Genomic DNA, 12750 nt, shown 5'->3' with positions numbered 1-12750 from the left:
GGTGATAATCTAACAAAATATGTGAAACATCTACACAGAGAAAATGACAAAACATTACTAATGAAAATAAGAGATACCTAAGTAAATGGAGATATGCATCATTCATGAGTTGAACAAAACAATATTTTTAAGAATTCAATTTTTTTCCCAATTTATCTATAGATTCAATGCAATCATTTAAAATTTCAAAAGGCTTTTTAGAAACTGACAAGCCAATACAAAAATTAAGATGGAAATAGAAAGACATAGATGAGCCAAAACAACTCTGAAAAAGAATAATGTTGAAGAACGATCACTATATGATTTCAAGATGCATTATAAAACCACAAAATTCAAATGATCTTGCAGCACTATTTGTAAGAGCCAAGACATGGAAGCAACCTAAATGTCCATCAAATCAGGAATGGATAAAGAAGATGTCATACATATTTACAATGGAATATCACTCAACCATGAAAGAGAATGAAATAATGCCATTTGTAGCAACATGGATTGACCTAGAAATTATCATACTAGGTGAAGTAAATCAGAGAAAGACAAATATCATATATCACTTATACATGGAATCTTTTAAAAAGATGCAAATGAATTTATTACAAAATAGAAACAGACTCACAAATTTTGAAAACAAACATATGATTACCAAAGAGGACAGGCTGGGGGAAGGGGGGACTGGGGGTTTGGGACTGTCATATGCACCCTATTGTATGTGGAAAGAATGGTGAAAAGGGACCTGATGTATAGCATAGGAAACTACCTATTCTGTGATAACCTACAAGGAAAAGAATCTGAAAAAAGAATGGATATATGTGTACTTGTATAACTGAATCACTTTGTTGTACAGAAGAAATTCTCACAACATTGTAAATCAACTATATTTCAATAAAACTTTTAAAATTGGGAAAAAAATAACATGGTGGTGCTGTAACAAAGAGTATAGAATAGATAAAGGAAACAGAAGAGAGAGTTCAGAAACAGACCCAGGCATGTATCAATAATTGTTGACAAAAGTGCAAAGACAGCCATAGTGAAAAAAATAATGCACTGTTCAACAAATATTGTGAAAACAATTGAGTAGCCAAGTGGGGGAATAAAAACACTTCGGTACATCCAAACACGGCTTACGGATTAACCCAAAATAAATTATACGTTTCTATGTAAAATCAGAAACTATAAAATGCCTAGGAGAAACCAAAGGAGAAAAAATTTTACGACCTTGCATTAAGCAACAAGTTCTTAGAAATAATAGAAACAGGAAAGGGACTTAACTGATGGCAGGCAGGGGGGCTTGGGACACGCTAGGGAACACAGAGAGAAAGGGATAGAATTAAAACTATTGATAACCAAGCTGTCAGGTAGCTGAGGCCCAGTCTCTGCTAAGGAGTTCTGCACTCATAGAGCAACAGGCAGTTGTCAGGGCTTTCATGGTTTGCACTTAAGTGACCAAGTATAGCTTAAATTCCAGAAAAGAATCCAAAGATCTTCTCCTTTTCTTCCAAAGCTTTCAAATTCACTGTGCTCTCAAGAGATTCGCCCTCTTCTGACATATACTGAATGCATTTAAAATGCAGTTTTCAGCAAAAACAATTCCCCTGTGTATATACGCACAGGTGCCTGAAGGATACATTTGGGAAGCAGCTCCCTGGAGTCTAAACCTGCAGGGGGAGAAAAAGAAAAATAGATATATCACTACCTTGGGTCAGGCACTTGGCCTTGTCTTAAAGCTTCAAATCAGTAATAAATGTAAGAAGGAAAACTCAAGAGAAGGTCTGAATGAGTCAAGGGGCAAGCCTCTGCATGAGAGGGCTGAGGAGAGAGATTCAGAAATTTCCCAGGGTTCTTTCCAGCAAGAAGAGGACACTCTGCAGAATGCGGCAGTAACTTCACCAGCAGATTAGGAAAAGAATAGGAAACTTACAAGTGGGGCATCAAAGGAGTACCGTCCTCCCAGAGCCATGAGTTGTTGGGTTTCCTCAGAGATAACCCCATCCAGAATGGGAAACTGGAATGGGCGATGGTTTGCTGGATGAATTCCTGTAGGGAGGAACATTTCTGAATTGATCAAAGAGTTGATGTGAACATCTTAGATTAGATTCACGAAGCCACAGAACCAAAGGGATCTTTGCCATCTTCTGGATGGTTTTATAGACATGCCGACTGGAGCCTAGAGACCCACCATACCCTGTCCATCCAAGGACATGCATGTAATCAGTGGCCAGGCCAGACTAAAAAACAGGTACCTATTCTGCATCTCGAACAAATGCTCTTCCACCGAGGACCTAGATCTGACTTATTTCCCTATAAGCCAATATTTCAGCCCAACACACATGCATAAAAACTCACCAGATCGTCTGTGCTATTAATCTTCAGCAGTTGGGCATCCAAAGACAAGCAGTTCTCCCGGCTTTTTTCCCAACTAAATGGGCCAGAGGAAAATTTGTAACAGTTTTCTTCATGCCAGAGCCAGTCTTGGGGACAAGGACCTAGGAAGTGTTACATACCTAATCAGTCAGTTATGCCTGAGTAAAAGTACTTCTACAATCCTTAAATCAGTGCACCCCTCAGGACTCTCATAGACATACCATCTCTTCCTAATTAGAATTATATGCAAACTCTGCAAATGATTAAGTAACCTAGAATCTTTATGGCTCCGTTTTGTTTTGTTTTTGTTTTTGTTTTTTTTTTGAGAAAGAGAAATGAAGCATTCTGATTTTAGAAAACTAAATTAAAAAGTGAGGCTGTTAAAAAGCAAGGCTTGAGCTGGGATATAATTTTAGAATCTGATCTATTTTTTAAAATTATGTTTATAATTATGGAAGTGAGAAAGTTGGGGTATGAATATTTAATGGCTATACTGCTTCCAAAAATATACACATATATTTGAAAACTTCAGGTCTTTGAATAATGGATTTAAACCTAAATGCTGGAGTTCCCATCGTGGTACAGTGGTTAATGAATCTGACTAGGAACTATGAGGTTTCGGGTTCAATCCCTGGCCTTGCTTGGTGGGTTAAGGATCCAGCATTGCCCTGAGCTGTGGTGTAGGTCGCAGACATGGCTCGGATCTGACGTTGCTGTGGCTGTGGCGTAGGCCAGAGGCTACAGCTCCGTTTGGACCCCTCGCCTGGGAACCTCCATATGCCACGGGTGCAGCCCTAGAAAAGACAAAAAGACAAACAAAAAAAAAATTAAAAATTAAAAAATAAATAAACTAAGATGCTCCTGTGCCTCCTAATTCTGGACATGCAGCCCTTTGTGGCTTATTTATTTATTTGTTTGTTTGTTTATTTTTGCTTTTTAGGGCCTTACCTGCATATGGAGTGCCCAAGCCAGGAATCAAATCAGAGCCACAGCTGCCGGCCTATGCCACAGCCATAGCAATGCAGAATCTGAGCAGTGTCTGTGATCTATACCCCAGCTCATGGCAACACCAGATCTTTAACCCACTGAGTGGGGCCAGGGATCAAACCCACATCCTCATGGATACTAGTTGGGTTTGTAACCCACTGAGCCACAACAGGAGTTCCCTAGGTGGCTGTTGAGTACTTAAATTGTGGCTGGTTCACATTAAGAAATGCTGTAAGGATAAAACAATACACACCAGTTTTGAAAAACTTAGTACGAAAAAAAAGATTCTAAAAATGCCATTAATAATATTTATACTGATTTAAGTTGAAATACTCTTTCAATTATATTGGGTTAAATAAAATATGTCACTAAAATTAATTGCATCTGTTTCTTTTTCATTGTTTAACGTGGTTACTAGAAAATTTAATGCTGCATATGTGGTACATACTGTATTTCTTTTGGACAGAGCTATTCTAAGGAGAACAATAAATGGATGCAAAGTATGCATCTCAATTTCAATAAGATTTCACAACGCAGGGGGAAGTTTTCAGAAGAAAAATCCTAGGGAGTACAAAAAACTCAACTCAGGGCTTAGGCAAAAGGCAAAATATGGCAACGTCTACGTATTTACAGTTACAGTAAACAACCCCTAAATCTTCCTCTTCCTCCCCCTCCTTTTCCTCCTCCTCTTTCTTCTCCCCTCCATCATCATTAGTCTCTTCTGTGTGTTACTAATGCTTGGAATCTCTCTAATGGGGAACAAAGCCCTTTGTTCTACAAAAATTAAAATCCTTGAGAAAGGCAACATTTTAATTTCACGTTTCATTCTGGCATAAAGCCATTAGATAATTTTACAAGAATAGGCTTTATCAGAGAGGACGAGGTAAAAGGACACGCAACAATGAAAGAAGAAAGTAAACCAGAAAGGGCATTCAAAAGGCCAGGTTGAAAGCAATGAACACAAGGTTTTTACTTCTTAATCTGCCTGGTCCTGTCATAGGAGGGCAAAGGAAAGAGTATATGGTTTTACTGAACTAAAAGTCCATGTAGGTTTTCCAAGCCACGAAAAGTAAAACAGACAAATCTTAAAATATGATATTCAAACTATCTATATTTTCTTTAATCATTATTTTTTAATTCAACAAACACAAATACTGTTATATGCTAAAAATGATTGGCAGTAATATTTATTATTAGCTCATTTAATCCTCATAACAGTATGGATGACATAGTTTCCATTCATTATCTTCATTTGAAAGATGCAGAAAATGGGAATTTCAACATGAGGAGTCTAACTCTAGCGTCTGTTTAATTACTACCTCACACTACCTCTCAAACTCCTGAGTTAGAATTGACTGAGGAAATATTTCTTGGTGCCCCTAAGACATTTTGATATAGGATTTAGGGGTAAATCTGGAATTTTTAACAAGATACTTGGGTGATAATTTTGTACCATAGAGGTTGAGAACAACCACTAATTCTGGGGCTACAATTTAAAGTCTGATACTAGGAAGATCTGCACTTTCTAGCTGTATGACCTCAAGCAGACCACGTATGGTAATTTCCCAGCATCTCTCCCCCTTCGCATCTTCCCAAGGACCACATTCTTATTAGTTGGAAAGATAAAACTTGTCTCAAACTTGAGAAAACTGGCATATTTTTCCATACAGTATTTTATTATTAATGTTTTCGAGAATCTTCTAAAGCTGCTTGATAAAACACGGTACTTTACCTGGCATCTCTACTAACTGGCTTTTTATCTGACACTGTCAAGGAATGGAACATGTTACTTGGTATATCTGCCAGCAAAAGACATACCACTTATTATTTTTGATTAGTTGTCCACACTTGGCATCTCTGGGAATGGTTCTGAGCAGTCCTGACATAGAGTTCATCTCATACAACTGATAAAAACAAGACTATTTTGCAGCTCCACCTGTGAAATAAATCAGCTTTGGTATGTGGCTATGTCTATTTTATAACTATCCCTGTCTTAGATATATTAGCTTCCTTCCTTTAAGCCTTCTTTGAGATGGTGTAATCATTTATTTCCTCAACAGTTCTTTCCTTAAGAGATTCAGTATGTGCTTTACACTTGCTAAAAATCAGTTTGCTTAAAAATTTCTGCTAATTTTGGAAATTCCAATAGACCTGTACAGGGAGTTCCACTGTTGTGGTGCAGTGGAAACGAATCCGACCAGTATCATGAGGATGTGGGTTCAATCCCTGGCCTCGGTCAGTGGGTCAGCGATCCAGCATTGCTGTGAGCCGTGGTGCAGGTCGCAGACATGGCTCAGATCTGGCGTTGTTGTGGCTGTGGCATAGGCAGCAGCTGTAGTTTGTATTCGACCCCTAGCCTGGGAACTTCCATATGCCATACCTGTGGCCCTAAAAAGAAAAAAAAAAAAAAAAAAAAAGTAAATAATAAAAAATAAATAAATAGAGATGTACATACTGAAGGGATTTATAAAACAGCAAACCTTTATACAAAACTATGTATCATTTTACTTATCTGGGTTTAATTTTTTTCAGCTATAAAATAAATGGATAGGTATCTATAGGTGATTATTATGCAATCTTTATTCAATGAAATTACATGATTGATATTAAGTAAACTGTACAAGAAGCTGGAGAAATCTGTTTATTTGTGGTAGCTAATTTCTAATGCCAAAAATAGGGTACTCATGCCTACACCTCCAGGAAAGCAATGCACCTCTGAAAGTGACGTTCTAACTCTCCCCTGACTAAAATTCAATACCTGATTTAATTGCACACCATAGAAAGACTAAATAATACGGATCACTTCTGTAATATTATCAGCATTCACATTATCATCTCCATGTTATAGAAGCTACTATTTCCACCTGCCTCCTGGATTCAGAGTTCACTGAGTCAGCTGAGATCAACTCAGTTATGTCATGTACACTGATTTCCTGGGCCACTCATATTTTTGTCTAATTTGAAGAATCTACCTAACACTTACAAGCCGTCCTACCTCTCCTGATTCAATTTAAATTGATGCAGTGTAGTTTAAGAAATAGTGCCATAAAACAAAACTAATGAAGAGTAAGGGTCTCCCTGGACAAAGGAGCCCCCTTAGGAAAAGAAATCAACAATTGAGATACACTGGAATGGAAAGAGATATGAATCTGTGCCAAGGGTAAGGGTAGGAGGGTTCTTCTAGAAAAATCTCAAAATTAGAGTTTTGATTAGAAAGAGGAGGCTCTTATGAGGAAGGAAAACTTAAATACAACAAAAGTATGGTTATATGGAATGGTTAGCCAACAGGCACCTGCTTAATATTCTGTGATAATCTACATGGGAAAAGAATCTGAAAAAAGAAAGGATGTGTGTATGTATAAATGAGTGACTCTGTTGTGCAGCAGAAATTATCACAGTATTGTAAATCAACTATACTTCAATAAAACTTAAAAAAAATTTTTTTTAAAGTGTGGTTAATTGAACCAGATTATCTCAAGAATTTAGCATAGAATAGGGTGAGGATGACAAAGAAAGAGGACTTCTGGTGTAGAAGATGATAGCTTAATAATGATGCAAATACCAATATGCCAATTTTTTACATAAAAACATTTCCTAAAAAGGTGAAGAAATACAGAGAAGCTTCCATTGTCTCTTTTCACCCCTCCCCCCGCCCCTCTTACCTGAAAAGTTTGCCGCTTTCTCCAGAGCTTTTTGAAGATTCAAGTTCTGCTGTTGAAGCTCCATCAGTTTCTTGGATTTTTCATCCAATTTGTGGGCAAGTGTTTCTATCATTTCTTGAGTTCCCTTTGTGACTCCTGGGAAGATTTTTCCGCCTGGCGCTGGGCTAAAGCCTGTCCCTCCAGGATGTCTTCCTGGTGAGTAAGTTTCACTTTCTGTTGCTTCAGGAGATCAGACACCTGGGACACTAAATCATAATTGAATTATGACTCCATTTGCAATCCCAAGAAAATCTTTCACTAGATTTTGAAGAAATCAAAGAACAGAATCAAATCATCTGTTTTGATAACAGATAAACTGCAAAATGACCCAAATCTACTCAGAAATTATAGATTTGGAAGTTATTTTGCCGGTTTTTTTAAATGTCAGGAACTGTCAAAGACACTTGTGATTTTTAAAACAGGATTTTACTTGTTATTGAGAGTTACACACAAGTTAAAAGGAACACAAAATAAATTTATATCAGCGGCATAAATAAAATACAAAGATAGTCAGATACCTACCAGACTCAGTGACTATTAGTAGGAATTGTCATTAATGATTTACTCCATTTGTGTCAATTCCTCTGCTCTCTCTTACCCTCCTACACTTCCTGATTTTACTTATAAACTGTGACACTCACCACGTTTTTGAGAAATTCTCCGCAGGATTATTTTAAGCTGATGTGTCACAAGAGTCTGAAAACATTTTTTTTGTTGTTGTTGTTTTAGCTTGTTAGTTGGGCGTTTTGGGTTTTTTTGTTTGTTTGTTTTTTGCAAGAACAGAGATGAAAGGAAGGTTGTGGACAAGCAGGAAACATATATTAAAGGTGTAATGTGTCAGTTCTTTTTTTTTTTTTTTTTTTTTTTTAGCTTGAGGGTTAAGTTTTATTTTGGGGGCAAAATTAGGACTTAAGCCCTGGAGAGGCATCTCAGGTCGCCCTGAGAAAAGGCTCCTAGGAGGAGAGGGGGGACCTAGGATACATAGGAGTTTTTGCAACAAAGGGCAGGTAGCAGGAACAAAAGAGGTCTGGGCTCACAGAAATCATTCCTTGGATATGTAACTCTCAGCTCTGGGGGAGTGGAGAGGCAGTATCCTGAGTTTTCATAGCCCTTGAGGCTCACCTGCTCATCCCTGGTGGTGGCTGCATTTGCGGATGACTGTGACATCCTTTCATTTGACCACTTATCTACAGCCCAGACAGGAGGTATTTCAAATGGCTCTGAAATCCAATGTCTCAGTCCCATAAGCTTGATGGTTCATTACAAAGTAGACTCCTTGGCTTGAAAGCCAGATGTGACCCTGTTGTAAAGTGGTCAGAGCCTCACAGGAAGACATTTCCAATGACAACCACTGCGTCAAAAGCTTTACTCCCATCTTAGGGGATGCTTAATAGGTTGAAAATATTCATGGATTTTAAAAAAAATAAGTGATTTTTGACCTTAATCAAGAAATAAATAGCTTTGCAAGTGCCTTAATAACTTGGACTCTTGAGAGCCGAAATAACTCAGATCTCCAAGCTGCATACACAGGCAGATTAGATGGATGATAGCACAATTGTCTTTCCTTCTTGGCCACTTTCATCTTTCTTTTCCTTTCTTTTCCTCACAACATCCCCTCTTTCTTAAATGGTCATTGCATAAGTTCGAAGATTGTTTTGTTTATGTGTTTCATTTATTAAGCCTGCATGTCTGGGTTCTTAACTTTATTTTTTATTTTTATTTTTTAATTTTACGGCCATACCCACCGTAATGGAAGTTCCTGGGTCAGGGATTGAACCCACGCCTCTGCAGCGACCCAAGCCGCTGCAGCCGGATTCTTAACCCACTACTCCACAGCAGGAACTCCAGTTCTTAACTTTAAATTGGCATTTAATCATCTCTATTAACACTCAATATGAACTAAATGAAGTTCTTTCACTTTGGGGCCTCTTGGGTGATCTTGTGGATTCGTTCCTTCAAATGATTTTTTTCCTCATTATTTCAGGATTTAAATAGGCTCTATCCAGGAAGTTATGAAAACAAAACCAAACAGAAACCTACCATTCATAATCTTCCTCCCACGCCTCTATCTGTTTGAGGGGAGAGCACAATAGGACCATTCATCTTCCACTCACTCTAAAGACAGTTTGCCTAAAACGTATCCAAGTCAAGGCTGTTGACAGTTACGAAACCAGTTTAGGAACCATGTTTGTAAACCCTCATTTTTTTCTCCATCACTTTCCTGCTTCAGCACTTACACTGTATTATCAGCAGTATAACGGTCACCAGTAATCCCAGGCACAGTAACCCTAGAATCAGGGCAGCAGGGCGCCACCGCAAGTGGAAAGACTCCGAGGACCTGGAGGGACAGAGGATCGATTCAGAAAGACAGAAACGATGCAGGCAAGGGATCAAACCATTCTTTGGATCCTGTCTGCACCTGGTGCTTTGCATCACTTACCTCCAGTTTTCTCAATGGCTCTACAAAGAACGTATTATCCACCTTTACCGATGAGAAGCAGGGACAGTTAAATAATTCAAGTACTTTAGTCATGGACATACAACTGACAAAAGTTAGGACCTAGGAGTCAATAACAGATGTTTGACTCCAAATACCTGATTCTAAGCTTATATTTGATCTGTTCTTCCCCACATCAAGAAACTCTCAGTTCACCTTGGTTGGATCAACCTCCTCCACAGGGCAGAGAGCCTCATGTTTTTAACATAGACCACATGCACCACGTGCACACATGCACACAGAGTTGTAACATACTATAAACAAATGCCAGACAACAAACAAATAAGCCTTTAATCAGTTAATCAACAGAGAAAGTCTAAAGAAGGTGCTGTTTGTACCATTCGATTTTTCACTAAAGTTACAACATGGAACTGAGGTTCTGACCAAAGGAAAATAGGAATGAAACCTTAAAATGTCACTTGATTCCTGTTAACACCACATCCTCCACTCACACCAGCTGCAGCACTCTTATTACAAGAAAAAAAAAACAAAAAACCTCCCATTATTGTAAAACAAATACTCATGTAGCTCACAAGTACACAAATATCTTTTAAGTCGTCCACCACTTCAAAAGCACAGATATTACTGGTTCAGCAGGAAAACATTTTATACAATGAATTTGTACTCCTCACCTTGTAAGATAAACACTTTAGGCACTGATAATGTTATCTTTTATATCCAAATAAGGAAACTGAAAATTCAGTGAGTGACTTGCCTAATATCATGCAGATGTTAAGATCCAAACAAAGGTCTTTAATCCAACTGTCAACAGCTGCATGACTGGGAACATCACATCACAGAATTTCCAGTGTGAATGTATAATGATCCAAATCAATCAGTGGTCAAATGTATTCACAGAGTTCTCCTGTTTCAAAAGCACTCCTATTAGCCTCTTCAGATGATACAAATAAAATAGACTTTTTGACAGGAAGAAATAGGGTTCATGCATGTGTGTGGCAAGTTGACAGAAAAGAAGTTGAAGAGAGCCGTGCACCTTGCAAATAATTGCCAAATCCTAAACTTAGAGGCAAGTATACGAGTAAGACTTTCCACCAACAGTTCCCTCTGGTCAATATCCGTTCCATGTTATGGGAGATTGCTGCTAGCTCTACCACTTATTAGTTGTGTCAAACTGGGTCCTTAGGTTAATCCCCTTCAGTGAGTCCTCTGTAAACAGTAGGTAATAGAGCTAATCTCAAGGTGTGAAGGTTTAGAGAAATAAGGCTTATAAATCATATCAGAGAACATAGCCTACAGCAAATGTTCAATAAAAGTTAGTTATCCTCATTCTCTTCATCATCATTATACCAAGTTAGTTTATTCATGGTCATCACCTTCCTTATTACCATCATATCTGGCTTTCCTTTTAAGTAAATGTTCTAAACGCTCTAATATTTTCCCATACTCAGGTGTCTCAGCCGTCTAATCCTATGTTTAGTTTACACGTCTAAGCTAATTCTGTCCCTGTACACATTCACCTACCCCCAGTACCTTCAGCTTTATCTCCATTTGATTTCTCGTCAGGTTGATCCTTCATACTGTTGCTCTTGAGGTCATCAAGTGTCATTTCTGAATTTATTCCAAGAATGAGGGAGTGGAGCAGCCAAGGACTTCTACAAGCAGAAATGTCTGAGCTCCCACTGGAGCGTTTAAATAGCTGCTGCTATCTAATGGAATGACTCAATCATTGGTAGGAGGAAGGAGAGTATTTGCTTCATTTTGGGAAGTTGGCTGACGCAAATTCTTGAGTTATGTCTATTGCAGGAGGGGAAAATGGTGATTCTGATAGTGTTTCAGGATGTTTCACTAAGTAATTTATGAAAGGGAAAACTGTGTTTTCCATGAGCATTAGAGGAGAGAATTTGTATTTATTTTTCAGATAAGGAAACAAATTCAGAAGGGTAAGTCAGCAGTGAATTTGTGGAAGAGTGTGCATTTAGACCAGATTATTTGATTCCAATATCCTTTTTTCTTTTTCTTTCTTTCTTTCTTTCTTTCTTTCTTTCTTTCTTTCTTTCTTTCTTTCTTTCTTTCTTTCTTTCTTTCTTTTTTTTTTTTCTTTTTTTCCTTTTTAGGGCTGCACCCTTGGCATATGGAAGTTCCCAGGCTAGGGGTCAAATTGGAGCTGTAGCAGCCAGCCACAGCCACAGCCATGGTGACACAGGATCCTAGCCGAGTCTGCTACCTACACCACAGTTCATGGCAAAATTGGATCCCAGACCCACTGAGCAAGGCAAGGGATCAAACCTGCATCCTCAGGGATACTAGTCAGATTCATTTCCGCTGTGCCACAATGGAAACTCCCCATATTTTTTTTCATTTCACTGTATCAGACTATCTCTATTCTATATCTCTAATAAGTCTCATATTTTCCTTTTTAATTTTGACTTTTTTCCTCAGAAATAGGCTTAGGAATTTGGGGGTTAATTACATATGGCTCTTATCTCTAGTCATAATAACCTGGGTAATTTTAGAATTTAATCAGGAGTGCTCTTTCATACAGTGGAGATATAACACAGAGCAGAAAAGAACTTTGGAGCCAGAGGGAGCTAGTTTAATCTTTCCTTTGCCGGCCTATTGTTCTATAAATCTTGGCAAATGTCTTTGTCTTTGAATTGGATCATGAAATGTCCACTTGATAATGTTGCTGATGTCGCTACAAGGATTCAAATGGGGTATTGGGCAAAACGCTAAGCTTTGTACTTTAAACATCATTGCAACTCAATAAATGATAGTTATTAATGTTAGGGGTAATATTCAGCACAGTTGAATTGCCATTGAAGAATATATTTTTATATGATTGACTTGAATCATGAAGACTCTTCAATGGAATCCCAATAAAGATACACCTTATATTCACTGATAGAATTCTCACCTATTTTGACCTCAAAACCTTCTAATCAGAAAAATAATGTCTCATTGCAATCTCATTTGCAATTGCAAAAAAAAAAATCCTTATATATTAGAGGTAACTTCTGAGGTATTTCAAAATGATATGATATCTGATATTTACTTTAAACTACACCAGGAAAATAAATAAAAAGAAGAGAATACATTTAAAAAAGATTAGAGAAAATACATAAACAAATAAAATATCTAGAAAACTATTTGGAAAAATCATAAATATTGACAGTCTAATTAGGATTCCATACGCTCCTCTTCCCTGAGTTTTCTGTATTCCCTTTTTCTGCATAGAATATCTTT

The 12750-nt window shown here is 37.7% G+C and overlaps 1 protein-coding gene across 1 annotated transcript; it reads right to left on the bottom strand.

The window, feature by feature from the left end:
- Positions 822 to 11157, bottom strand: OLR1 (oxidized low density lipoprotein receptor 1; the record flags this gene model as incomplete). Its single annotated transcript, NM_213805.1, is given in 8 exon segments — positions 822 to 1655; positions 1919 to 2034; positions 2344 to 2483; positions 7011 to 7126; positions 7129 to 7255; positions 9287 to 9367; positions 9370 to 9387; positions 11038 to 11157. Coding segments are annotated over 8 exon segments (819 nt in total). The 5' UTR covers positions 11114 to 11157.

This window comes from Sus scrofa, chromosome 5 (genome assembly GCF_000003025.6).
Source record: "Sus scrofa isolate TJ Tabasco breed Duroc chromosome 5, Sscrofa11.1, whole genome shotgun sequence".
Classification (NCBI taxonomy): Eukaryota; Metazoa; Chordata; class Mammalia; order Artiodactyla; family Suidae; genus Sus; species Sus scrofa.
The sequence above is the reverse complement of the archived record's forward strand: the minus strand, read 5'-3'. Positions and strand labels throughout refer to the sequence as shown.